The sequence below is a fragment of the Cetorhinus maximus genome, chromosome 12 (genome assembly GCF_964194155.1).
Source record: "Cetorhinus maximus chromosome 12, sCetMax3.hap1.1, whole genome shotgun sequence".
Lineage (NCBI taxonomy): Eukaryota > Metazoa > Chordata > Chondrichthyes > Lamniformes > Cetorhinidae > Cetorhinus > Cetorhinus maximus.
The window spans coordinates 27456738-27484591 of NC_135890.1; the positions used below are offsets into that span (position 1 = coordinate 27456738).

General features: G+C 44.2%; 1 protein-coding gene across 13 annotated transcripts in view; it reads right to left on the reverse strand.

Annotated features, from left to right (window-relative positions):
* magi2a (membrane associated guanylate kinase, WW and PDZ domain containing 2a) overlaps window positions 1-27854 on the reverse strand; it is a 959248-nt gene that overhangs the window by 133753 nt on the left and 797641 nt on the right. For 7 of the 13 annotated variants that reach the window (XM_078553288.1, XM_078553290.1, XM_078553287.1 and 4 more), the window contains 5 exons: window positions 15636-15693; window positions 15019-15140; window positions 14543-14668; window positions 13940-14122; window positions 10280-10912 (listed from right to left, as the gene is read on the reverse strand). In XM_078553288.1, the coding sequence (XP_078409414.1) occupies window positions 10280-10912; window positions 13940-14122; window positions 14543-14668; window positions 15019-15140; window positions 15636-15693 (1122 nt within the window). The remainder of the gene's footprint in view (window positions 1-10279; window positions 10913-13939; window positions 14123-14542; window positions 14669-15018; window positions 15141-15635; window positions 15694-27854) is intronic. The other 6 variants (XM_078553297.1, XM_078553298.1, XM_078553296.1 and 3 more) reach the window with 1 other exon arrangement.

The window sequence follows — 27854 nt, forward strand, 5'->3', positions numbered from 1 at the left end:
TGACTCCAATCCCCCTCTGTCCATGCCCCAGGCCTCACACAGCCTCTCTGCCCTAAGATCCCCAAAATGTACCTGCTCCTGGACACCTGGGACTTAGGCTCTGGGGACTAGTTGAATGAGTACTTCACATCCATCTTCACCCAAAAGATGAGGATGAAAGTAACAAACTCAGGAAGAGAGACTGCGAGGTTCTTGAGCAAATTGATATAGGGAGTGACAAGGTATTGGAGGTGTTGGCAGACTTAAAAGTGGACAAATCTCCAGGTCCGGATGATTTATGTCTCGGACTGCTGAGGGAGGCAAGGGAGGAGATCGCAGGGGCTCTGACCCAAATTTTTAATTCCTCTCTGGCCACGGGGGAGGTGCCAGAGGACTGGAGAACAGCTAATGAGGTTCTGCTATTTAAGAAGGGTTGTAGAGATAAGCCAGGGAACTACAGACCAGTGAGTCTCACGTCAGTGGTAGGGAAACTGTTGGAGAAAATTCTGAAGGAGAGAATCTATCTCCACTTGGAGAGGCAAGATTTGATCAGGGATAGTCAGCATGGCTTTGTCAGAGGGAGATCATGCCTAACAAATTTGATAGAATTTTTTGAGGAGGTGACCAGTTGTGTAGATGGGGGTAGTGCAGTTGATGTAGTTTATATGGATTTCAGCAAAGCCTTTGACAAGGTCCCACATGGGAGACTTATAAAGAAGGCAAAGGCACATGGGATACAGGGTAATTTGATAAGGTGGATTCAAAATTGGCTTAGTTGTAGGAGGCAGAGGGTGATGACAGAAGGATGCTTTAGTGACTGGAAGCCAGTGTCCAGTGGCGTACCACAGGGATCTGTGCTGGGTTCCCTATTATTCATCATTTATATAAATGACATAGATGACTCTGTGTGGGGTAGGATTAGTAAGTTTGCGGATGACACAAAGATTGGCCAGGTGGTTGACAGTGATGTTGAGTGTCTTGGGCTACAGGAAGATATAGATGGGACAAATGGGCAGATAAGTGGCAGTTGGAATTTAACCCTGAAAAATGTGAGGTGATACACTTTGGAAGCAGTAATTTGACAAGGAAGTATTCAATGAACAGCATGACACTAGGAAGTTCTGAGGAACAAAGGGACCTAGGTGTGTGTGTCCAAAGATCTCTGAAGGTGGAGTTGCATGTTAGTGGGGTGGTGAAAAAGGCATATGAGACACTTACCTTTATCAATTAAGGCATAGATTACAAAAGTAGGGAGCTCATGTTGGAGTTGTATAGAGCCTTGGTGAGGCCACAGCTGGAGTACTGTGTGCAGTTCTGGTCGCCACATTATAGGAAGGATGTGATTGCACTGGAGGGGGTGCAGAGGAGATTCACCAGGATGTTACCTGGGATGAAACATTTAAGTTATGAAGAGAGGTTGGATAGACTTGAGTTGTTTTCGTTGGAGCACAGAAGACTGAGGCGTGACCTGATCGAGGTGTACAAGATTATGAGGGGCATGGACAGGATGGATAGGGAGCAGCTGTTCCCCTTAGTTGAAGGGCCAGTCACGAGGGGACATAAGTTCAAGGTGAGGGGCAGGATGTTTAGGGGGAGTGTGAGGAAAAACTTTTTTACCCAGAGGGTGGTGATGGTCTGGAATGTGCTGCCTGGGAGGGTGGTGGAGGCGGTTTGCCTCACATCCTTTAAAAAGTACCTGGCACGTCATAACATTCAAGGCTATGGGCCGAGTGCTGGTAAATGGGATTAGGTAGTAGGTCAGGTGTTTCTCACGTGTCGGTGCAGACTCAATGGGCAGAAGGGCTTCTTCTGCACTGTGTGATTCTGTGACTGCTTGCAGTCCCAGCCTTATCCACCGCAGCTTCTGGCACTGCAGAGACTAGAGAGCTGCTGGCCAACCTGATTGGCCATCAGCTCTCTGAGGTAGAACTGTCTCCCGAGTGAGGGGCAGAATTCCTGCCTTCAGCCAATTAATGCTTGTTGGAGGCTGTGGGGCAGGCAATTTCAGCAGGGATTCCCTACCGACTCTTCAGCCGATGGGAAGGGAAACCCCTTGGGTGAGCTAAAGTTTACAGATGGCAGAGGATTGAAAGCCAGCTAGGGATGTATTGGCATGATCAAGTTTGGAGGTATTATTGCACCTCATAAACATACCATGTTTCTGGCATTGCACGTTCTAAAGAAAAACAGAAAAAGAACTTGCAATTATGCAGTGCCTTTCACAGTCTACTTTTGAAATGTACTCACGGTTGAAATCTAGAAAACACAATAGTCAATTTGCAAAAAACAAAGTCTCATAAACAGCAAAGAGATCATTTTTAGTTTTGATGGTGTTGTTTAAGGAAAGAATGTTTGCCAGGGCACAAGGAGAATTTCCTTGTTCTTCTTTGAACAGTGCAATGGGATCTTTTATATCCACTTAAGAGCATAGATGGTGCCTTGATTTAATATTTCATCTGAAACAGTGCAGCATTCCCTCAATACTGCACTGATGTGCCAACATAGATTATGTCCTTGTCTTCAACTTGGAGTGGGTCTTGAACTCATGACCCTCTCAGTTAGAAGCAAAAGTGCTACCACTGGGCTCAGACTTAGACCTATATTATGATACTGCAAAGTCACAACGAACAGGTATGTAACAAACTTTAACTTGCACTCTAGTACCTATAATAAGGGGAATCATTTAATTTGAACTGTACATTAAAGTTTTGTCATCCGTACTCAAAAATTCTTAATTTTCCTGATTATCCCTGAATATTCATGAGAGAAAATAACTTCCAGTATATTCATGAGAGAAAACCTTTCATAAGCCATTATCACATTCACAGCTAGGGGCCCTGACAACATTCCAGCAATAGCAGTGAAGAACTGTGCTTAAGAACTAGCCATGCCCCTAATGAAGCTGTTCCAGCGCAGCTACAACACTGGCATCTACCAGGCAATGTGGAAGATTGCCCAGGTATGTCTAGTCCACAAAAAGCATGACCATTCCAACCGAGCCAATTACCGCTCTATCAGTCTACTCTCAATCATTGGCAAAATGATGGAAGGCATCATTGACAGTGCTATCAAGCAGCGCTTATACAGCAATAACCTGCTCACTGACACTCAGTTTGGGTTCTGCCAATGGCCACTCAGCTCCTGACCTCACTACTGCCTTGGTCTAAACATGGACAAAAGAGCTGAGGTGATATGGAAGTGACTTGACATCAAGGCCGCATTTCACTGCGTGTGGCATCAAAGGGCCCTAGCAAATCTGAAGTCAACAGGAATCAGGGGAAAACCCTCCACTGGTTGGAGTCATACTTAGCACAAAGGAAGATGGTTGTGGTTGTTGGAGGTCAATCATCTCAGTCCCAGGACAGGAGTCCATCTTCAGCTACTTCATCAATGACCTTCCCTCTATCATAATATCAAGAATGGGTTTGTTCGCTAATGATTATACAATGTTCAGCACTAGTCACAATTCCTCAGATACTGAAGCAATCCCGTGTCCATATGCAGCTAGATGTGGACAACATTTAGGCTTGGACTGATAAGTGGCAAGTAACATTTGCATCACACAAGTGCCAAGCAATGACCATCTCCAGCAAGAATCTAACCATTTCCCCTTACATTCAATGGCATTACCATCGTTGAATCCCCCACTATCAACATCCTTGGTGTTACCATTGACCAAAAATTTAACTGGACTAGCCATATAAATACTGCTGCTACAAGAGCAGGACAGAGGTTGAGAATTCTGTGGCTAGTAACTCATCTCTTGACTCCTCAAAGCCTGTCCACCATCTACAAGGCACAAGTCAGCAGTATGATTGAATACTCCCCACTTGTCTGGATGAGTGCAACTCCAACACCACCAAGAAGCTTGACACCATCCATGACAAAGCAGACCGCATGACTGACATCCCAAATGCTACTTGGAAACATATAAATGTGACAAGTAGCATTCATTCTATGCTTTTATCATGCTTGGTAAGAACAACATTTTTTGCTTCTCGTATTTGTCAAATTGAACTCTTGACAGATCCCGAATCCATCCACCATCCATCTGTCAGTCAATCCATGTGAGTTTGTACTTGCAAAAGGTACAAACCACTGATTGGCAATGCTAGGCTTTCCATGAAGACACACAAATCCAACCCAGCCTAATAACTACATACTCTGTACACAAAGTGACATTTACATCTAGACTTGTTATCCTTGGCCACTTAAATCCATTAGTTCCAAACATGAAACAGTCTTGAACTGTGGACTTGTTAAAGAACAGGTAAACTGGACCAGTTATAATTACTTGTGAAGTTATAATCATTTTTAAAACAGATAATTTTGACTACTTTCCTTTGTCTTTAGTGCTGGGAGTGAAATGCATAAAAAGTCAATTGTCTTTAATTGAAATATTATTTGCAAAAAGCTGATTTTATTATATACTTAATAGTTTCATTACAGAAACATTAACAAGAGTATTACATTTAATCCATTTGATAGGTGCACATCTAAAAGTATTATTTTTCTCATAATGTTACTTTTATTAAATTTGAAACTATTGTAAATAAGTCCAAAATTACGACCTTTTATTAAACTTGCAACTGCAATGTAAATAAGTCCAAAATTTACAACCTTTTTCAAGTCTTGCAGAAAAAAGTTTAATCTGCTCCTCCTTGTGCTAATTTCAGGTGAGCTAATCACAGTTCCATGATCAAATGGATTCCAAATGGCTATCGTGTGGCTACACAAGATGCTGGTTAACAGGAATTGTTGAAACTACTGAGGACATGAAATTCAAATTGCTAAATGACGTCTTCACAGGGGAAGCAGCGGTATACAGGTAATGTCACTGGACTAGCAATCTAGAAGCACGGGTGAATACTCTGGGGGACATAGGTTCAAATCCTACCATGGCAGCTGGTGAAATTTAAATTTAATTATATAAAAAAAACTGGAATTAAAAAGTTGTTGACCATGAATCCATCTGGTTCACTAATGCTCTTCAGGGAAGGAAATCTGCTGTCCTTACCTGGTCTGGCCTACATGTGACTCCAGACCCACAACAATGTGGTTGACTCTTAAATGACCTCTGAAATGGCTTAGCAAGCCACAGTTGTACCAAACCACTATGAAGAGTAAAAGGAATGAAACCGGGCAGGCTATCCGACATTGACCTAGGCACCAGGAATGACAGCGGCAAACCCAGCCCTGTAGACCCAGTAAAGTTTTCCTTACTAACATTTGGAGGCTTGTGCCAAAATTGGGAAAGCTGTCTCACAGACTAGTGAAGCAACAGCCTGACCTAGTCAGACTCACCAAATCATACCTCACAGACAATGCTGCAGACACCACCATCACCATCCCTGGGTATGTCCTGTCTCATTGGCCGGACAGACCCGCTAAATGTGAGGGGAAAGTGGTATATAGTCGGGAGTGGGTTGCCCTGGGAGTCCTCAGTGTTGACTCTGGACCTCTTGAAGTCTCATGGCATCAGATCAAAAATGGGCACGGGAACCTGCTAATTACCACCTACTGCCCCCAACTCGTCCATGTTGAACACCACTTGGAAGAAGCACTGAGGGTGGCAAGGGCACAAAATGTACTCGGGTGATGGGACTTCACTGTCTACTACTGACCGAGCTAGCCGAGTCCTAAAGGACATAGCTGCTAGACTGGGTCTGCGGCAGGTGGTGAGGGAATCAACAAGGGGGAGAAAACTTACTTGATCTCTTCTTCACCAATCTACCTGTCACTGATGCATCTGTCTATGGCAGTATCGGTAGGATAATTGCCTGGTGAATGATCCATCTTGGCTTTTCCCTGAGGTCTCCAGCATCACAGATGCTGGTCTTCAACCAATTCGATTTACTCCATGTGATATCAAAAAACAGCTCAAGGCACTGGATACTGCAAAATGTATGGACCCTGACAACAATGCTGCAATAGTACTGAAGACCTGTTCTCCAGAACTTGCCGCACCCTTAGTCAAACTATTCCAGTACTGCTAAAACACTGGCATCTATCAGCAATGTGAAAAATTGCCCAGGTATGTCCTGTCCACAAAAAGAAGAACAAATCCAACCCGGCCAATTACCGTCCCATCAGTCTACTCTCGATCATCAGCAAAGTGATGGAAGCTGCCGTTGACAGTGCTATCCAGCAGCACTTACACAGCAATAACCTGCTCCCTAATGCTCAGTCTGGGTTCCACCAGAGCCACTCAGCTCTTGACCTCATTAAAGCCTTTGTCCAAACATGGACAAATGAGCTGAACTCAAGAGGTGAGATGAGAGTGATTGCCTTTGACATCAAAGCTACATTTGACCAAGTGTAGCATCAAGGAGCCTCAATAAAACTGGAGTCAATGGGAATTAGGGGGACAACTCTCCACTGGTTGGAGTCATACATAGCACAAAGGAAGACGGTTGTGGTTGTTAGAGGTCAATCCTCTCAGCCTTGGACATTGCTGCAGGAGTTCCTCAGGGTAGTGTCCTAGGCCCAACCATCTTCATCTCTGTCATCAATGACCTTTCCTCCATCATAAGTTCAGAAGTGGGGATGTTCGCTGATTGCACAATGTCTATCACTATTGACAAAACCTCAGATACTGAAGCTGTCCTTGTCTGTATGCAGCAAGACGACAATATTCAGTCTTGGGCTGATAAATGGCAGTTGCGCCACACAAGTGCCAGGCAGTGACCATCTCCAAAAAGAGGGAATCTAACCATCTCCCCATGACATTCAATGGCAGTACAATTGCTGAATACCCCACTATCAACTTCTTGGGGGTTACTATTGACCAAAAATTGAACTGGATCGGCACTATAAATACTGTGGCTACAAGAGCAGGTCAGAAGCTGAGAATTCTGTGGTGAGTAACTCACCTCCTGACTTCCCAAAGCAAGTCCACCATTTACAAGGCACAAGTCAGGAGTGTGATGGAATACTCTCCACTTGCCTGGATGAGTGCAGCTCCAACAACATCCAAGAAGCTGGGCACCATCCAGGACAAAGCAGCCTTGATTCGCACCCCATCCAACACCTTCAACATTCACTTCCTCCACCATCGATGCACTGTAGCAGTATTATGTGCCATCTTCAAGATGCACTGCAACAACTCACCAAGGCTCCTTGACAGCTCCTGCGACCTGTACCACCTAGAAGGACATGGGCAGCAGATGCATGGGAACACCACCACCTTCAAGTTCCCCTCCAAGCCACACATCATCCTGACTTGGAACTGTACCGTCGTTCCTTTACTGTCGCTAGGTCAAAATCATGGAATTCCCTTGTTAACAGCACTCTGAGTGTTCCCACAACATATGGACTGCAGTGGTTCAAGAAGGCAGCTCACTACCACATTTCAAGGGCAATTAGAGATGAGCAATAAATGCTGGTCTAGCCAGTGATGCCTGCATCCCATGAACAAATAAATAAATAAATCACCCTTGAAAACTGTAAACATTGTATGAAATGCAAGATATAAACTTCTTATATTAGAAATAACATGCATGAAATAGTGAAATTAATCCTTATAACATGGAATCACTGTGAATGAAGAAATTGAGATATTGAAGCAGTCATGAGGCACATTAAATTGTGTTGATGGGAGCAGGAAGCAGGGAGATTAAGCGAGTGGGCAAAACTGAGTAGAGTTCAATGTAGGGAAGTGTGAGGTCATCCACTTTGGATCCAAGTAAGAAAATGAAAGTAACTTCTTAAAGGTGAGAGACTAGGAACTGGGAAGGAGCAAAGAGATCTGGGTGTCCATGTACACAAATCATTAAAAACTATGCACGGGTACAAAATTTAATCAAAAAGGCTGATGAAATTATAGCCTTTTAGCGAAATAAGTTATCTTTAAATTGTACAGATTCATCCTAAGAGCTCAAAAGTAGTGTGTTCTGATTTGGGTGCTGTACCTCAGGAAGAATATATTGACCTTAGAGGGGTGCAATGCAGATTCAGCAGAATGTGAATGATACCACACTGATACCATAGCTCATGGGTTAAGTTATGAGAGTGAGTTACATAAACTTGATTTGTGTTCCCAAGGGCAGAATTTTTCATCCCATGGGTGAGCACACGCACAACCAAAACGGGAGTGAAATAGTGCACGATGACATTGGGTGAGCATCCTGGCGTCATTGCATACTCTCGCAATCTTTCAGTCGGCGGGTGTGCACGAGAGGCGGTAGCGTGCCCGCTGACAATTAAGAGACCTATTAAGGCCCTTAAGCAATTAATTAATTTGCATTTTTTGCTGCCCGCTCAAACGTTTCGGTTGGCGGGCAGGCCAATAGGCCAGGCGGCCTTTGCATTTTTATGAAACCTCATCCATGGGCGGGATGAGGTTTCCAAGGGTTACTAAAAAAAAGTAAAACACTTTTACTCTGAAGAAGATTCATATGGACTTGAAACGTTAACTCTGTCTTTCTCTCCACAGATGCTGTCAGACCTGCTGAGTTTTTCCAGCATTGTGTGTAAAAAAATTTTAACATTAGTTTTTACATGTCCCTCTTCATGTGACTGAGTCACATGTGGGGAAATATTTATATCATTTGTAAAATGTTTACTTTTGTATTTAAAATCCTTCAGCTCCCTGAGGCAGCTCTGAGTCTTCAGGGAGCTTTCAGTGCGTGCTCCTCCGCACATGTGCAGACTTCAGCACTTGCGCTACTCGTGTCCCACCTTGGCAGCCCTAAAGCTCTTAGCACCCGTTTCACGCTGGCTGGCCAGCCAGCGTGAAATTGCGGTCAGAGTCTTATCGCAGGTGACAGTCCGTCTCACAGCCGTTCCCAGGCCCACCCGCCCGACGAAGGGAAAACCCTGTCCCAAGAGTTTAGAGGTTGAAGGATGATTTAGTTAAGCCATTTTACAACAGTTTTAATTGTGTGGAGAGACAGTAATAAACTCCAGCATATACATTAATCAGGTGCAAAATATACAGTTGTTTGCTTTGTCAGTAGTGTATTGACATTTCATTCATGTATAAGGATGCCAGAGAAGTGGATTAAAGCATTTAATGTGTGTATTGGAACATACATATTGCATTTACAGAATGAAGTTATCTTTCATCCCAGTGTAATTTGTTTGGAATGCTAACTGATCACGTGTTTGTTTCTATTGGTTAATTAATTGATTATTTGAGGGGCCCATTGTTTTGAAGTTCTAGAACCCACACAAGTCCTGATAGGTATTTTCACATCCCAACAATTCTACTATGTTACTATGGATACTCTTGACAGTCAAACCTACAATAGCTAGAATACTAGTACAATAACTTACTGAAATTATTTTTAAAATGGAACAGTCACAAGAGTTCTACCTTGCCATGCCAGATATCAGAATGATGACAATATTGTGTAGGACAATCAATTTGTACACCATTTCTGAAAAATGTACAATAACTTAAACCAGCAAAAGATAAGGGATTTTGCCATCAGCAGTGAAGCGACAAAGCCCATTGTTCTCTATGTTGACAGATGGCCAGAGATTTTGCATGTTTTTTGGCATAGACTCACTCTCATTCGGTGTCTGATCCCAGGATGGTACCCTCTACAGGGGATCTGTGGTGTGTATGAGCATGACAAGCAACAGCGAGGCTCTTCAATCAATCAGACTGAAGAATCCTCACTGAGCCATGCATATTTTAAATCAGGAGCTATAAACCAAGAATTATAAATTAGATTTAATTCACATCTAGAAAGCAAAATGAATGATAAGAGAGAGAAAGAGATAAGTGACAGAAAAAGTAAAAAAAATTAAAAATCTTCACCACTAATTAAATTCTGAAGAAGTTAGACTCACGTTTGTAAAGTTATAAAAATTATTTTCAGGGACAGAGCAGTTGTTTGGCAGTAACTAGGATGGATCATGCCATTAAAAGTTTATTTTATCTTGAATATACTAGCTCTAACCTTTACTGTCATGTTTAGTAGTTAAGTACACCAACTTCATGCCCTTAAATTGATTTTAATGCCATGGCACAGTCTGTGGAACAGCAGGGTAACTCAGACCACAGCTTCCAGATTTCCATGTTTAACTGTGTTGTGTGCATGCAGCATGCACGTGTTGTCAGGAAGTTGTTATCGAGCAAATCAGATAGCAGTGTGTTGATAGCCTCACTGTCATTCTCAATGGAAAATCTGGGCCAATATGTTCATTTTAGGTTGAAGTTATCATGACTGCATAATACTGTTATTTATTTAAGTCACCGCCATTAAATAAATATCAGCCAGATCAAAACACCTCAAGATATTTTTTAATTGCCATCTTTAACAATAATGTAAATTTGAAAAGTCTGACTTACCACTCCTCTGGATGACCAAATTGATTTCAGTTCCAACAGAACATTCCTTTAAAATCTCCACTACTTGGGTATGACTGAGAGTCTGCACATTTTGCTGATTAATCTCTATGATTAGATCACCTTCATTCAGGCCTCCACAGCCTTGAATATCTAGGATTTGTTTCACTCGCTGTCCTTTGGGACTATCTGCTATGGTAAAGCCAAAGCCCTGCGCTCCTTTCACAATAGCAATCGTCTTGAATTCACACTGAGTGGCTCCAGAAGAGGCCATAGAGATGCTATCCTCCTGAACTGCTGATAATGTTCCATCCATCTGGCTATCAGTGAGTATTGGATTAAAGGAATGTAAATGCTGGTCAGAGATGTCTGGTGCTGAACGAGAGGTCCGGGAACCAAACTCCACATATGTGTCATAATTATTTCGTCCATTTACTTGGACTGGTTGTCGGTCCACTAATGTTAACGGAGGCACCATGCTGTTGTTTGGATCATCAGGGTCAAAGGGTAAAAGGTACCCACGGCATAATACAAGATTGACACATTGACCAATTGGGACAGATTGGAAAATTTTGACTACTTCAGCATGAGTATATCCTAGGACACAGATGTCATTTATATAGACAATCACATCACCTAGAGGGAGAGAATGAAATGGAACAATAAGGTAAAACTTACATGAAGTTAAGCATTTGTTCTGGGTATTCCTTCTTTAGTGTAGAGTAAATCAATGATTTATCACAGACTTAATGAATATTATGCAAAGCTGACAAATACAAGAAGCAATTGGATGCTGCAATGTGGGGGTCTTAGGGTCATTCTGAATAGATAAACTAAAATGGACTGAATTGCCTTCTTAATCCATAATTGTTTTTTGTGAAGAATTCAGGCGCTATAGATCCCAGGTGTGGCAATCAAATATGACAGGTGATTTTATGTGCCTCACAGTTGTTATCAAACAAAGCAAGCCACACAATCAAATTTCTCAACATTTCCTGCTCACTTCATGATACATATTTCAATTTTTGACAGCATATGCAAAAAAATCAACTACTTTATCTCTATTTTAATACTGAACCACTATACTGCTGCTGAATTTACCTGTCAATGAATAATTCGTAAGTAATAATACAATTGACATGGGAAAAGTAATTTATTTTTCCTAAACAGCTATATTTTAGAAAAATGCAGTTAACAGACATTTTTATTATAAGGTTACAGCGGCCACAATATCTTATTTCTGGCAAAATCTGAACTAGGGTACTGATTGCCTTGATTTGCTAAGTAAAGCTTTTGTTGCTTAATAAATTGTCCTGGTTCCACTGCACCAAGTGCCTCCTTGCCTAAGATTTATTGTCTGGTTGCTGAATCTCCTACAATTGGCGCATCATGGCAGGACCAGACTTGGGTGGGGAATATTAGGTGTTGGTGATTAGGTACCTTGGTGGTTGGAGGAAGGTTCCCCAGATTCAGTACTAGGATCACTGCTTTTTTAGATCTATATTAATGACCTAGACTTGATTACGCAAGACACAATATCAAAATTTGCGGATGACACAAAACTTGGAAATATTGTGAACTGTGAGAAGGATAGGGACAGACTTGAAGAGGACATAGACAGGCTGGTGGAATGGGCAGACATGTGGCAGATGAAATGTAATGCAGAGAACTGTGAAATGGCTTATTTTGGCAGGGAGAACCAGGAGATGCAGTATTAAATAAAGGAGTGACAATTCTAAATAGGGTGCAGGTACAAATCATTGAAGGTGGCAGGCAGGTTGAGAAAGTGGTTAATAAGGTATATGGGATCTTGGGCTTCATAAATAAGGGCAAAGATACAAAAGCAAGGAAGTTGTAGTGCACCTGCACATAACACTGGTACGGCCTCAACTTAAACATTGTGCCCAATTCTGGGTACTATAGTTGGGAAGGATGCAAAAGCATTAGAGAGGGTACAGAAAAGATTTATGAGAATGGTTCCAGGGATAAGGGACTTCATTTACGTGGATAGATTGGAGAAATTGGGGCTGTTCCCTGGGGCTGTTCCCTTAGAGGAGAGCAGGTTGAGAGGAGATTTGTTAGAGGTGTTCAAAATCATGAGGGGTCTGGTCAGGATAGATAGGGAGAATTGTTCCCATTAGTTGAAGGGTCGAGAACCAGAGGTCACCAATTTAAGGTGAATGGCAAAAGAACCAAAGAAAAGGAAAACTATTTTATGCAGTGTGTGGTTGGGATCTGGAATGCATTACCTGAGACTATTCAATCATGGTTTCCAAATGTGGCTTTCAAAACAGAATTGGATAATTACTTGCAGAGGAAAAAATTGCACAGCTATGGGGAAAAGGAGGGGAGTGGTCCTAGCTAAGTTGCTCTTGCAGAGAGCTGGCATGGACATGACAGGCCAAATCCCTCCATGGCCTCACCTCTGCCTATCTTTGTGATCTCCTCCAGCCCCACAATCCTCTGAGATATCTATGCTCATTCAATTCAGACCTCCTGAGCATTCCTGATTTTTAATTGCTCCACCATTGCTCCTCAGGTACTGAACCAGTCCATGTCCAAATGCAGCAAGACCTGGACAACATCCAGGCTTGGGCTGACAAGTGGCAAGTAACATTTGCGCCACACAAGTGCCAGGCAATAACCATCTCCAACAAGAGAGAATATAACCATTGCCCCATGACATTCAATGGCATCACCATCGCTGAATCCCCCACTATCAGCATCCTGGGGGTTACCATTGAGCAGAATCTAAACTGGACTAGCTATATAAATACTGTGGCTACAAGAGCTGGTCAGAGGCTAGGAATCACGTGACGAGCGACTCACCTCTTGACTCCCCAAGGACTGTCCACAATCTACAAAGCACAAGTCAGGAGTGTAATGGAATACTCCCCACTTGCCTGGATGAGTGCAGCTCCAACAACACTCAAGAAGCTTGACACCATCCAGTATAAAGCAGTCCGCTTGATTGGGATCCCATCCATAAACATTCACTCCCTCCACCACCAACGCACAGTAGCAGCAGTGTGTACCATTTACAGGATGCACTGCAGAAACTCACCAAGACTCCTTAGACAGCACCTTCCAAGCCCACGACCCCTACCATCTTGAAGGAAAGGGCAGCAGATACATGGAAATACCACCACCTGGATGTTCCCCTCCAAGCCACTCAGCATCCTGACTTGGAAATACATCGCCATTCCTTCACTGTTGCTGGGTCAAAATTCTGGTACTCCCTCCCTAACAGCACTGTGGATGTACCTACACCACATGGACTGTAGTGGTTCAAGAAGGCAGCTCGCCACCACCTTCTCAAGGGAAATGAGGGATGGGCAATAAATGCTGGCCTAGCCAGGGTAGCCCACATCCTTAAATGAATTAAAAAAAAATTAGTGGCTTCAGCTGCCCAGGCCCTAACATGTGGAATTTCCTCCCTTAACCTCTCTACCTTCATTCCTTTAAGATACCCCTTAAAAACTACTACTTTGAGCAAGGTTTTGGCCAACTGCTCTTATACTGCTATGAACTCAGTGTCTAATTTTGCTTTATAATGTTCCTTTTGAGCACCTTGGGACATTTACTCAACTAAAGGTCCCATTCAGAATCAGAGAATAGTCACAGCACAAAAAGAGGACGTTTGGTCTTTACTGATTCACTCACCCATTTCCATTTTGCCATCCACTGCTGCTGGTCCTTCTGGTATCACACTCTTTACTTGTAGAAACTCATCAGGCTCATCTCCACCAATAATGGTGAATCCAAATCCCATGCTGCTTTTCTTCAGTGATGTTGTAAGAAATGTTCCCTTCAGCTGTGAAACATCTCGAGTGAAGAGTGGCTTTTCTATGTTGACAATGCAAAGAGAAAACATATTTTAAAAAAGCATTTGTGAGACTTGTGCCATCACAGTGCTAAAGGCACTGAGAGTGTGCGGTTTTTATTTTTATTTTTAACCCTTTTAGTCTCAAATCTGTAAAAAAAAACTGGTTTATTAATTTTACAATGATCAATACAAAAAATTGTTACCAATTTCATAGCTCATCATTTATTGGAGATTTTAGCAAATAAAAGCAAACTTTGTACAATGTAAAAATGAAAGGGTTAAAAACAATTACTGTAAGCATGCTAAAGCAGGTAACAGAAGACCACATTCCACTTCCAGTGCCTTTGACAACAAATAATAAGCTGTGATGTAGAATTCCCCACTACAAATGTCTGCTTTACAACAGTGCAGCTTGACTGTGAAGTTGCACTTTGACATACCATACAGCCTGTACATTCCAGCACTGTCACTCCGATACTGAGACAGGTCATTCGTACTGCGCGACCGCTGAGGCAGAGAGCCTGGGCAGGTATGTTTGGGTCTAGGTAATGTTGATGATGAGCCTTCTACAGTTATAAAGGAGAAAAACCCTCATTCTTAGGCCTTGATCTTATGAATAATGACTATACTCTATAGAATATTGATAGTCCATGCTACTTAATTCAAAAGAACATTAATCTCCACCAATTCTAATATGTCCTAAGTTGTAGCTACAGCATCATTTCTGCTATGATTGATGCTTTAATTACATTATATTTGCTTTATGCATTAGACCTGAAACATATTGAAAATCCTCTAAAAGTTAATAAAGATACACTAACAGTAATAAACTTCACGTAAAAAAGGCATCACAATAACAAAGCATACAACATTTCAAATTTTATGCCATTTACATACAGTATCATAACGATATTACCTCGGAAACCTGGTGCTGGCATAGGGTAGGGCACTAGATCCTGCTGCATTGGACGTTGCTGCTGCAACTTCTTCTTTGCTTCGAGAACAGGATTTTCAAACTGGGTTTTTCGATTTATGTGACTAAAGCATCATATGGAAAAAAGAAAAATAGCAAGAGCAGAAGAATGGCACAAAAAAAGCATTGAAATAAGAGTAATCAAGAGTAGGAAATATGCAAGGAAGAAAAAATCCAGGAGACAGCGAGAGGTGACAAAAAACAAAGACATACTCATTATATTGTTCAGGTCTTAAAGATACCAATATGTATGTATGTCTGATAGTATTAGCATCATAAAGAGAACAAGTTATTTATCCTGTGATGCTCATCATTTTGTAATCATAATTCACATTTACAAGAATCTCTATATGAAACGGTTGATGCCACAGTTCACCATAAAGGAAAAAATGAAAGCATGATGAAAAGCTGAACATTCAATGAAATTGTAGAATGAAGTAATAAATGCCACACACAATGCAAGCACTTTGAAGATACTTTGAAAATTTCTTCTGTAAATCTGTGATCCACTTATATTTTTTCTGAACTATTAGTAAAAAGATACTGTTCAGCAAACTTACTCAACATAATAGGTGCCATAGAGTGGATCATCTATTTTCTCCCAACCATATGGTAGTTCTGAAATGACAGGAAGGTAATTACACATAAAAATATGTATTGAAAGCAAACAGTGATTTATACATAGGCCATTTCTCTGCGTTCTTTCTGAAGATGTCAATCAACTGATCTAAAATAAAAAGTGAGTGACTAAGGTGAAGTGCCAAGGCCCATAATGCAGAACACCATCAAGACTGAGAAGAGTAAAAGAGAACGCAAAGTAAAGCAGGAAGTAATAATAAGGAAATGCCAAGTTTGGGTTTTAAGATCTTAAAGATTATTGGAGAAAGGAAAGACTGAAAGAGGTAAGATGTTCCACAATTTTAAGGTCCTAAGAAGTTAGCATAGGAAACTGTGTGACATGTTTTGATTTTAATATAGTGGGGTATACGATGAAACAAGATCATGAAGCACAATATATTTGGAATTTAGATGAAGGTCTAGAGCAACGCTGAAATTATAGCATTGATATAATAGAGAAACAAAAACATTGTAATGGAATAGGATAAAGATTGGATTCTGGAAATGATTCCCTATTGAATTACAAATTTTTCTTGTATCTTGTCCAGGATTATGAGAAAAATGTAATAAGGAACTTGGATAGGGGACAACAGTATTCATGTATTTCATGAATTTTGTCCTTTTAGAGATTTATGAATTGCTGAGTGGAAAGGAATCATTTAATAGGAAAAGAACATTGAGCTTCTCATTAGCTGCTTCATGATATGTTTATTGCTTGTAACAAGGATCATATCAACAGGGATTTGTGGAAGAGGGTAGAGGAACTATTAATAGCCTTGTTACACTTAACCGTTTGGTTCGTGCATTCTTAATGGTGAAAAAATCCTAAATTAAAACTTAAATTAAATTACATGAGTGCGGGAGTTAACACAGAATCTCATGCTTTTACTTCCCCACACACATTGCAAATGGAAAAAGTTCATAAAACATTACTGCTGTCCACAGATTTTAGTTTTAAAGCTTCAACTTAAAAATCCAGTTTCCTCAATAGTTTAGTGGGTCAATATGCTGCATAATGCATTACACAGAGTTACAGACCAGAGGTTCAGGCTTCTACTCAGTGGGTTGATTTCTGCAGGGGAAGCAGTTGAAGTACCATAAGTGGCCTCAATGTCCTTGTACTAGGGAGATTAAAAAACAGGGGGATTCCCACTCTGAATTGATATCTCGTGGTTTCTGTTGAAAAATGCAAATGCATGATTTTTTTAGACAAAGGATTGGACTCAGCTGTGATGTTCTCCAAGGAAAAATAGTTTTCTCACACTCTGAACTTGCACTTGAGAGCAGGATCAGAGGAACTGCTGCCCCCCACCCAGTGAACCACACCCCGATAAAAGCCAGTGCCTTGAAGAAAGACGGTGGAATAAATTATAAAGAACAGCAGAAGTTGAACACAGAATCTCATGCTTTTCCTTTCCCTGCTAAAATTTAAAGGCTGGGCCCTAAGAAAAATCAAGCATTTGTATGCTTACCGTCCCAAATGAAAAAAATGTGCCTGTACATGGTATTGTGTGAGGTTTGTTTTGATCCTTGACCAGACCCCCAAGCCTTTGGTAAGAGTCAGCTAGGGACCAATAATGTTTTATTTAGACAAAGTTTGAGATTCAAGACACTTGCACAGCAAAGAAAGCCAAAAGATTCCACGGGTTTTAAATAAACAAATGTAAACCATAAGACATAGGAGCAGAAATTAGGCCAATTGGCCCATCGAGTCTGCGCCGCCATTCAATCATGGCTGATAAGTTTCTCAACCCCATTCTCCCGCCTTCTCCCCGTAACTTTTGATCCCCTTATCAATCAAGAACCTATCTATCTCGGTCTTAAATACACTCAATGACCTGGCCTCTACAGCCTTCTGTGGCAATGAATTCCATAGATTCACCACTCTCTGGCTAAAGAAGTTTCTCCTCATCTCTGTTCTAAAAGGTCTTCCCTTTACTCTGAGGCTGTGCCCTCGGGTCCTAGTCTCTCCTACTAATGGAAACATCTTCCCCACGTCCACTCTATCCAGGCCTTTCAGTATTCTGTAAGTTTCAATCAGATCCCCCCTCATCCTTCTAAACTCCATCAAGTATAGACCCAGGGTCCTCAAACTTTCCTCATATGTTAAGCCTTTCATTCCTGGGATCATTCTTGTGAACCTCCTCTGGACCCTCTCCAGGGCCAGCACATCCTTCCTGAGATACGGGGCCCAAAATTGCTTACAATATTCTAAATGTGGTCTGACCAGAGCCTTATAAAGCCTCAGCAGCACATCCCTGCTTTTATATTCTAGTCCTCTCAAAATAAATGCCAACATTGCATTTGCCTTCCTAACTACCGATTCAACCTGCAAGTTAACCTTAAGAGAATCCTGGACTAGGACTCCCAAGTCCCTTTGCACTCCAGATTTCTGAATTCTCTCCCCATTTAGAAAATAGTCCATGCCTCTATTCTTCCTACCAAAGTGCATGACCTCACACTTCCCCACGTTGTATTCCATCTGCCACTTCTTTTCCCATTCACCTAACCTGTCCAAATCCTTCTGCAGCCTCCCCGCCTCCTCAATACTACCTGTCCCTTCACCTATCTTTGTATCATCTGCAAACTTAGCCAGAATGCCCTCAGTTCCTTCATCTAGATCATTAATGTATAAAGTGAAAAGTTGTGGTCCCAACACTGACTCCTGCAGAACTCCACTAGTCACCGGCCACCATCCTGAGAAGGACCCCCTTATCCCCACTCTCTGCCTCCTGCCAGACAGCCAATCTTCTATCCATGCTAATACCTTGCCTCTAACACCATGGGCTCTTATCTTACTGAGCAGCCTCCTGTGTGGCACCTTGTCAAAGGCCTTCTGGAATTCCAAGTAGATAACATCCATTGGCTCTCCTTTGTCTAACCTACTCGTTACCTCCTCAAAGAATTCTAACAGATTTGTCAGGCATGACCCCCCCTTGATGAAACCATGCTGACTTTGCCCGATTTTACCATGCACTTCCAAGTATTCTGAAATCTCATCCTTAATAACGGACTCTAAAATCTTACCAACGACCGACGTCTGGCTAATCGGCCTGTAATTTCCAGTCTTCTTTACTTTACAAGGTCAGAAAGAAAAAATAATTTACAATATCTATCTTACTCCAACATTAAGGGTAAATATGAGGTACAAATGAATCAGCAGGCAAATTGTGGTCAAACACACCACACTGCACAATAAATGACAGATGCAACCAAAACAGATTCCACAGATTTTTCAACAAACCATCCAGATGTCAGTAACACTGTGCGTCAACCAATCTCACTGAAGCTACATCTTTTGCACAAGGGATTCCAATCTTCCTTTTGAAGATCTTGCCTTGGAATTCTCTCCAAAAGTCACTCCAACTTGGATGGCTTCAACAATGGCCTGCCTTGCTGGGTTTCAATCTCGTCTCCCATTCTCCTGGATTCTCGAGTACTTATTCAAGCGCCAACTCACAAGCACAAGTTCAGCTCTTTGGCTACACTGAGCAGAACACTACCGCTCCAAAGAGGTACCTTTGCCCAAACAGCCTGTAGCAAGGAGTCACCAGCCTTCAGCTGCCTTCTTGGATCTTCAGGGCTTCTTTTGACCCCTTTTCAATTACCAGGGCTTCTCCTAAGCCCACCTCACTTAAAGTCTGCTACCTGCAGCCTTTTCTTTAATCATAGCCTCTTTCTCTGCTCCTTTCTTTTTCCTTAACTTAACTGGGCTTGTTTCTGTCCCCTGTCTCTGTCCCTTACTTGGGACTTTACTTTTGGACCTCTCCCTATCCTCTCTCCCTTCTCCCTGTCCCCTGCCTGGGACACTTGGCAGCCATTTTGCTCCACACTCAATCACCTGACCGAGGTTTTTACGCCTTCTTTCTTTTTTTCCTCTTTGTGCGCAGGTGCACTGGGCCTGTCCTGGGCCCAAAGGATTTACAAATTACAGAAGTGCACATGTGCAGCCCACTCCCTTCCTGCACCTGCTCAGAAAGTCCGAGGTTCGTCGGGGGTTGAAGTTCCCAACCTCTGATCTCACAAGGCAAGTATAGCTTTTGAAACAAGCTGAATGAAATTACCTCAGTTGAAGAAGTTAACATGTAAGGAAAGTGAGTAGAAATAGCAATATCGGATGAAGGCATTTCACGAGGTCAATCAATAGTACAACTTAATCCATCGGTCATATATGTAGTTTAGTGAGCTAGCTGCACACCTTATGAGGACATTTAAATAAATGATTAGTAGCTCAGTAAGATATATATATAAAAATGGTGAAATGTAACAGGCCTTTGGAATTGATCCAAAAACTTTGAGTTCAAAACACTGCATAGCACATATAGATCTTGGCTGGAATTTTACTAGCCCCATGGCAATAGGATAGGAGGCAGGAAGGCTGGCAAAATGGCACGGGAAGGCATGGGGGGTGGTGGGGTTGTGCCCAATGTCTTCCCACCACTATTACATTTTGCCAGCAGTGGGAAAGCTGATGGGTCTGCTACATTTGGGAGCCTAATTGACCCACTTAAGTGGCCAATTAAGGGCCTCTTCCTGCCTCTGTGGCCATTTTGCCTGCATTGGAGCAGTCCGCCACACATGGGGACACCATTCAGTTAAACTTGGGCATTTTTGGGGCCTCCATGGCTCACAGAGGGACAATAGCCACCCTTGTAGCAACAGCGTTGCCCGCTCTCAGGGATCCTTTCCTGCTACCACCCACACCCCCCCAACTCCACCACTCCCGATTGTTGGATCCTGCCTACTGACCCCAGCGTCCTCCAACCCCACAGCCCACTTTGAGGGCACCTGGCCATCAATGCACCCTCATCCTGCAGCTGCAGCCTCAGCACTGGCCTGCTGAGCTGCCAGTTCTGTGATTGGGCCAGCAGCTCTAGGGGGAGGGCTGCCGTCCTTGATAGGGATTGCAGCCCCGGTGCGGCCACTTAATTGGCCATCACTGGGAAAATGTCTCTCTGGGTCCAACCGCCAGCATAATATCCTGGTATTGGGATAGTATGCACATTGGGCGGAATTGTCCCAGATTTGCATTAAGTGCAGTAGCGGGCAAGAGAAGCGACATTTACCCGCCTACCGCAATGGTGGCTTCTCACGCCGTATCATCCCAATCTCGTCGCGTTAATTATACATTCCAGGGAAACACACTGTTTCGTTGGCAGGTGGGCTCTCATTCGCCCACCAGGCCATCACCTCGCCACTTCATTATGCCGGGCACCATATTTGAAGTGCAGGCCTGCACACACCTCTCAGTGCTTCCAGCCCAGGACTGCTGCATGGAAGACATGCCCCAAAAGGCAAAAAGATTGCAGCCCCAAGGGTTAATGACATGTCCCTCGAGCACCTTTTGGACGCCGTGGAGCCCTGCCATATTGTCCTCTACCCTGGCTTTGGCTGCAGGATGGGCAGTAACATCACCAATCCAGCAGTGGTCAGCGCCAACTTCCGACAAAAGAGGACAGTGACCCAATAACGAAAATGGATGAATGATCTCCTCTGTTCCGGCAGGGTAAATCACCCTTCCCATTACTCTCAACTCACCCACTGATAATCGCATCACGTATCCACAGGTGCCTCACTCACTGCCAGTTCAAGGGACATCACCATTCACTTTCACATACATACCTTCATTGTCCTCATCCAGTCTGTGGGACCACTCACCACCCACACATGCCAGGCATAGTTATCATCTGGCCTGGGAGGTGTTCTGCTTACCCTCTCTCCAGCTCTATTTATGCAAGACAAGCTGCACACAACAAGAGGGAAAGGTCGCAGACTGAGGAATGTCTGAAATAAAGCTCCTCACGCACTTTGAAAATAGAGCCATGCAGCTGGCTGGTGAGGATCTGGACTGTTCTTGTGCTGACAGGGAGGTTGATGGTGCTTGACGAAGTGAGGATCCAGCAGTGCAACATCCACCAGACAACCAGGCTGTGAGTGAAGTGTCCTGTTTCACAGGCCCCTGCCATGCACTAATTATCTCTTCTTGCTTTCGTAGGCACATCTGGGAAACAGCCGACGGAGTCCACGACCCAGGGCCTCCAATCAAGCCCTGAAGAAACCTCTGAAGAGGAATCTGAAGGTACCTTCGTTGAAGACCCGTCACAGCGCTCACCTACACCCTCCACCAGCGCAGAGACACACACCTTGGTGGGACCTAGCTTTAGAATACACTCGGGTTCACAATCCAGTGAGCACCTCACATTGTCTGATCCACAGCAGGTGGCGGCAGGGACTTCCCAGGTGTCCGGCGCTGGGAGGACTGCTGGAGGCCAGAAATTTGCTGAGTCCACATCAGATGACGAACCACTGGACTCGGTCATACCTCTGTCGCTGGAGCTGCTGCAAGGGCTGAACTCCATCGCTGATGCCATAGTTAGCCTCCAACAGTGTGTACACGAGAGCAATGCGTGTCAGCTCGATCTCACTCCAGCTACCCCTTCTCATGAAGGAGTCAGCCAGGGGCCCTCGGGCACCCTTAAGGAGGAGAATACCCAGGTGATTCCAGATTCTGGGAGTGTCTGGCCCATCCGAATCCCCTCTTCCTGTGACGCCATCAGTTCCAGCTCCACAGGCCGAGGAGGGTGCCACTTACACACAGCAGGACGTCACAAGTAGACTGGGGCCCTCCAGAGGATGCTCGCCAAGGCCTTTACAGACAGGGCGTAGCAGTCAGCAGGCTGCCTCCATCTCTGCCGTGGATGTCCGGGGAGCACCAAGATGTTGTGGCAGGGTTAGGAGGTTAAGATGTAGTTGCACAGGCTGGGCACAGATATTAATCACTTGTACATAATGTTCACTATTGTTAATAAACTCCCAAGAATGTCGTCCTGCCTATGGCTCCTTGTTCTGATGAGCAGTACTTGTGTCACTCAGATGTGAAATCTTGGTTCCTGCACAAGATAGAGGCAGGTGTCTCAGTCCAGGGCCTCTTCCCTGTGCTTTGTGCAGCCTTCAGACCAAAATGATGGTCCGGCCTCACACTCCCTGAACACATTACTGATGCCTGCACCTCGGCAATGCTTGCCATTGCTGCCAGAATGTCGAGGGCAGGCATCACAAAGTTCTCTCATTCTCTCTGTGCACTCTCAGCACCGTTAGGGTGGGGCTGACCCCCACTTCATCTGCATCTGTGACTAGTGACGCTGTGCTCCTGAAGGAGTCAGGTGCTGAAGGCTGGCAAAGGATCAGGTGCATTTAAAGTTTCATAGCTGCATTTCCATGATGTGACCTTGATCACTGAGCACAAGTGAGCTGCCCTCGGCCAGACAGGAGTCAGACATTTACAGAGGGTATGTGAAGATCTATGGAGTGTCCTCACTGCATGTTGTTGTCATTCTCCTGGAATTGAGTGACTATTAAGGCCTCTGCTGCGTCTCCATGACAGGAGCCTTATCACAGAGGTTATGTGCGCTGCCATAAGCCAGACTTGAGTCAAACGTTCATAGGTGTAATGTGAGGATCTATGGTGTCTGTTCGCTGCACGTCGCGATCATCCTCCACAAATCTAGCAGCTATGAGGGCCTCCCGAGCTCGCCTGCCTCATCTGGCCAGTGAGATGGCTTCATCACCGTCATCGCCGCATTCAAGGACCTCGTCACTCTCATCCCCGTTGACGTCCTCCTCAGTGAAAGAGACCTCCAACTCCTCTTCAGCCAGTACCTCTCCCTGTTGCAGCGCCAGGTTGTAAAGGGTGCAGCAGATGACGACGATGCATAACATCCTCTGTGGTATATATTGCAGGGTGGTCCAGACTGGTCCAGGCACCGGAACCTAATTTTCAGCATCCCGATGGTTTGCACCACCAAGGTGCAAGTTGCAGCATGAGCTTTGTTATACCTTCGCTCTGCTGCAGTCTGAGGCTGCCACACGGCTGTCATCAGCCACGTCCTCTGCGGGTAGCCCTTGTCCCCGAGGAGCCATCTCTGCAGCCTCTGTGGACCCTGGAAGATGTCAGGGATCTGTGACTGACTAAGAATGTAGGGGTTGTGCACACTCTCTCAAAACCAAGTGCAGACCTGCTGGATACATTTGTGGTGGTTGCACAGCAGCTGCACATTCAGGGAATGGAAGCCCTTGCGGTTAATGTAGTTGACCACTTGTTGTGATGGAGAGCTGAGTGCCACATGAGTGCAGTCAATGGCACCCTGTAGGAAACCTGAGAGCTGGGCAAATCCAATTGCTCTTGCACCCTGGCTTTCCTGATCCTGGGTGAAATGCACAAAGTTGTGTGCCTTTGCGAAGGTGGCCTCCGTGACCTCATAGATGCATTTGTGGGTGGAGGCTTGTGATATCCCACAGATGTCACCTGTGGAGCCCTGAAAAGAGCTATAAAAATTGAGTGCCACGATCAATTTCACAGCCACTGGCAGTGGATGCCTCCATGTCCCCTTGGTGCCAAATCCTGCAGCAGCTGGCAGGTGTGACTGATCAGTTCACTAGACATGCTCCGTCTTCGGCAACACTGGTTCTTGGTCGTCTGCAGGAATGAAGAGTTCCTGGATCTAGCTAGGCGCCGACCAGCAATGACTCGCTCTGGCTCTTCAGCGGCGTGTGAGGGAGCCCAAGCTGTCCCTTCTTTCTGAGGGTGCTTCTCCTCCCTCTGCACATCCAGGCACCTCCATCATTCTCTTCTCTGTCGTCTCGCTCTCTGTAAGCCACGAGGCATGCAGCTAGGTCACCAGGCTCCATGATCCTGATGTACATCTCCTGCAGGATGAAAGAGAGAGACGCGTGAGTTAGCTTGGGTGTTCTAAGAACCTCTCAGTTAAGTCTGAAAGCCCCTTAATGCATCCCAGGCAGTGCTGGCCACCACATGGATGGCCAGAGTTTAGTGCGCTGCATGGCTGCCCAAAACCCCACTTTCCTCTGCCCCACTCCACCTGACTGATTGGCAGCAGCTTTGCCCACTGGACTGCATGCAGTGCTCTCAGCTCAGGTGTAGGCATTCTCCTAACCCGCGCTGCAAGGCTGCGCTGTTAGCTTGAACCATGGGGGGAGACTGGTCCAAACCTGAATGATGACATTGCAAGGGGCTGTGAGCGCCTCCACCAGTGACTGCTCCATGGCCAGTTTTCGCAAGGAATTGTACAATGTATGCAGTCGTCCAATTGATCTGCAGTCCACTAAAACGCTTATTAGTTTGCAGTCTGTGCCCGAGAGGTGAGAAGCTCTGGAGCACTTGGTGGCACTTTCATGCCTCTGCGTTTCTTGAGTGGGCAGATAAGCTAGAGGCCTGACTTCAAGCATGTCAATGTGGTTGCGTCTGAACTGTCTCAGCTGTGGAGGAATGGTCATTTTATACAAGCTTTCCCTGATACATGGCTGCTTCCCTCCCTCCCACCCCACATGTGTTGTGCACTACCATCAACCGTAGGGTAGCTCTTGCTCCCCCACCCCCAGCTCGCCTCAACTGCAGGGCAGCCCTTGCTCTTCTCCCACCCTCCCCGTAAAACATGCCTCAACCGCAGGGCAGCCCTTGCCACCCCCCAACTCACCTCAACCACAGGGCATTCTTTGCCCCCCCCCCAACAAATCGTCTCAACCACAAGGCAGCCCTTGATTTCACTGAGGATAAATTTTTAAAAATTGTTCCAAAAAAAATCACAAAACACCAGAAAATTATTCTGTTTCCTGCTGCGCACAGAACTCCGCTTAATTTTGTGCCCATTTTGAAGCAGTATAAGTGCAGAACAATCACCTGTTTAGCTCTTTAGCATGCAGCGGAGCCTTAATAATTTGAAGAGATGCATTCTGGCACAGGGATCGATAGGCTGGCATAGAAAAGGTGATGAACTTCTAGCATACCATAATTATGTGTCCAACACACTTGTGCTGTGAGCAGTAATTCCATCTTTTATGTTGGGTATTTGCTTTACGCCCAATTTTAAGTGTCTCAGGGTACAAATACACAGGAAATTCTGACCCATTATTCAATATTATATTGCAATATATTGCTTGAATTTATTTTAAAAAATTGAATGTCATCTACAACTTTTTTACAGCCACTTTATTCATGCAACAGTAATAATATTGATTTTCATTACTAAGAGCAAATAAGCATGATTGTCAACAAAATAAAATGAGGTTAAGTTATCCAAATTTTGGAAAGTACCATTGTGACATGGTTGTGTTGGTCAAATGTCACATGACAACAACTTATTGTAATGGTCCTAGTCAACTTGCCTCCAATGATTGTTTCCTTAATGACATTTCAAAACTTGTATTTATCCTGCTCGCTGGAGGAAGCTGACCCATTCCCTTCAGCTCCTGGATCTCCCTTAAAAAAAAATGCCATCATTTGGTCTTTCAAATGTTCTTTAAGTCTCTCCTTGGAATGTTATTATTCAATTAAATACATCATAGATTGATTGATTGGCATCCTTCCATCTGCAAGAGATAATGGGAATGCAGCCTCATAGAGTTTGCTAATATGCAAATACAATCTCTCTATGAGTAGGAAAAAAACTGTGAAATCAGATGGAATTATGTGCTCTTTTATTATGTGGACTTATGCCAAATAGGATGAAACTATCCGAGTCTTTTGACCTATGTATGTACATTGCTTCGTGGACACCACATGGGAATTTTGAGATGCACTAGCTACAACCGAAGGGACTCCACTCCCTGAACGCATGGCTGGTGTGTCACCATACACAGGGTATCATGCAGGTCAATGCTTGGTATCTTGGCAGCAGTCATAATGCCTTCATTCTGTGACAGTTTGCTGTGCCACCTCTAAGTGAACAAACTAGAAAGCTACCGGTTGACAAAGGCTATCTTTGATGACATAGCTCATGACTTCAGTATGTAACACATACACACAAGGGCAGCATGCATACACAAAAGTCATGCTACCACACAAAATGCCATACAGCAAACCATTGAGGTTTAAACAATGCTTCCACTGCATGGACCACTCTAACGGAGGCCTGCAGTACTTGGCTGAGTACGTGTCAAGATTTGTGGTGGTCTGCTTTGCTTGCCTACTTGTTTTGTATCTTCACACACATTTTCTTCCTTTTGGAGAATAGTGGGGAAGTGTTGGATTAGCAGGTGGATTATCAACCTGTTTGAACTGCATCATGAACGTTCCATCCATTGTCAACAAGTCTCAGAGTGGGACTTTAACCCAGGGCTTCTGGCTCAGAAACAGGGGCGCACAACCTCACCTTCATGAGGGAACAGCCCTTGCCACCAGCTATATGGTGAACAGCTGAAAAGAAAGAGGAGAAGGAGCAAGTGGAAGGGCGGAGGCAGCCAACACAGCCCCCTTTCTGGCAAAAGCTATCTGTGATCAACTCATCCAACTCCAAAACCAGTGAATGCAATTCCAATTTCCTATTTGCCAACAGTCTCACCTCTTACCTTCCACTGTCACTGACCATCACAGCATCCACTTAGTCACAGTACAAAAACAAAAGCCATCCCAAAATAAATATTCCAACCAAATTTATGAATCAAACCATGCCATATTGCATACAAATATCAACTGATTTCCATTGTGCATTCCCTTAGTGCCTGTCTTTCATGAGCCTTGGTCTATCCTAGTGCTCCCATGCAGCACTAGTGGGTGCAGCATGGTTAGTGAATGCTGCTGACTTTCAGTGGAGGAGAGGAAAGCCTTGCAGGATGACCTTGAGCAGCTCTGGCCCTAGTAGGCCTGGCTGTAGAGTGCACCAAATCAGCTTGGATGGCAGTCGTTTAGGCTGTTTGGCTGACAAGAAACAGCAGAGTACAATGGAGTTGCAGTCGTGGGAGGTTGGATGCAGTCATGTTGATAGAGGACAACAAGTGTGTGCTCCAAGGAGGCACTACCACAGTCCTGGGGCAGTGCCTCAGCAATCCTTGTAATCTTTTGGAGAACAGATTACTGGACTGCTGTGGCACCCTGCAAGCCCCTTTGAATATTCGTATCTGTAGTCATCATGGCAGCAATCTGGGCTTGCATGGTAATAAGCTAAATTTGCATGAATTCAGTGTAAGCCTCCACTTCAGCACCCTGAGGTTGAATGGCTTCTCCTTGTGCTGCAATGGTAGCTAAGACATTGGTCATCAAACGTTGCGTCGGCAGCTGTGTTAATGGAATTAGCCATCACTTCCATGCTGGAAAGGATGAGCTCCAAGCTCTGCAAAAAGGCCTGCGCCAGGTTGGTATCCAACTC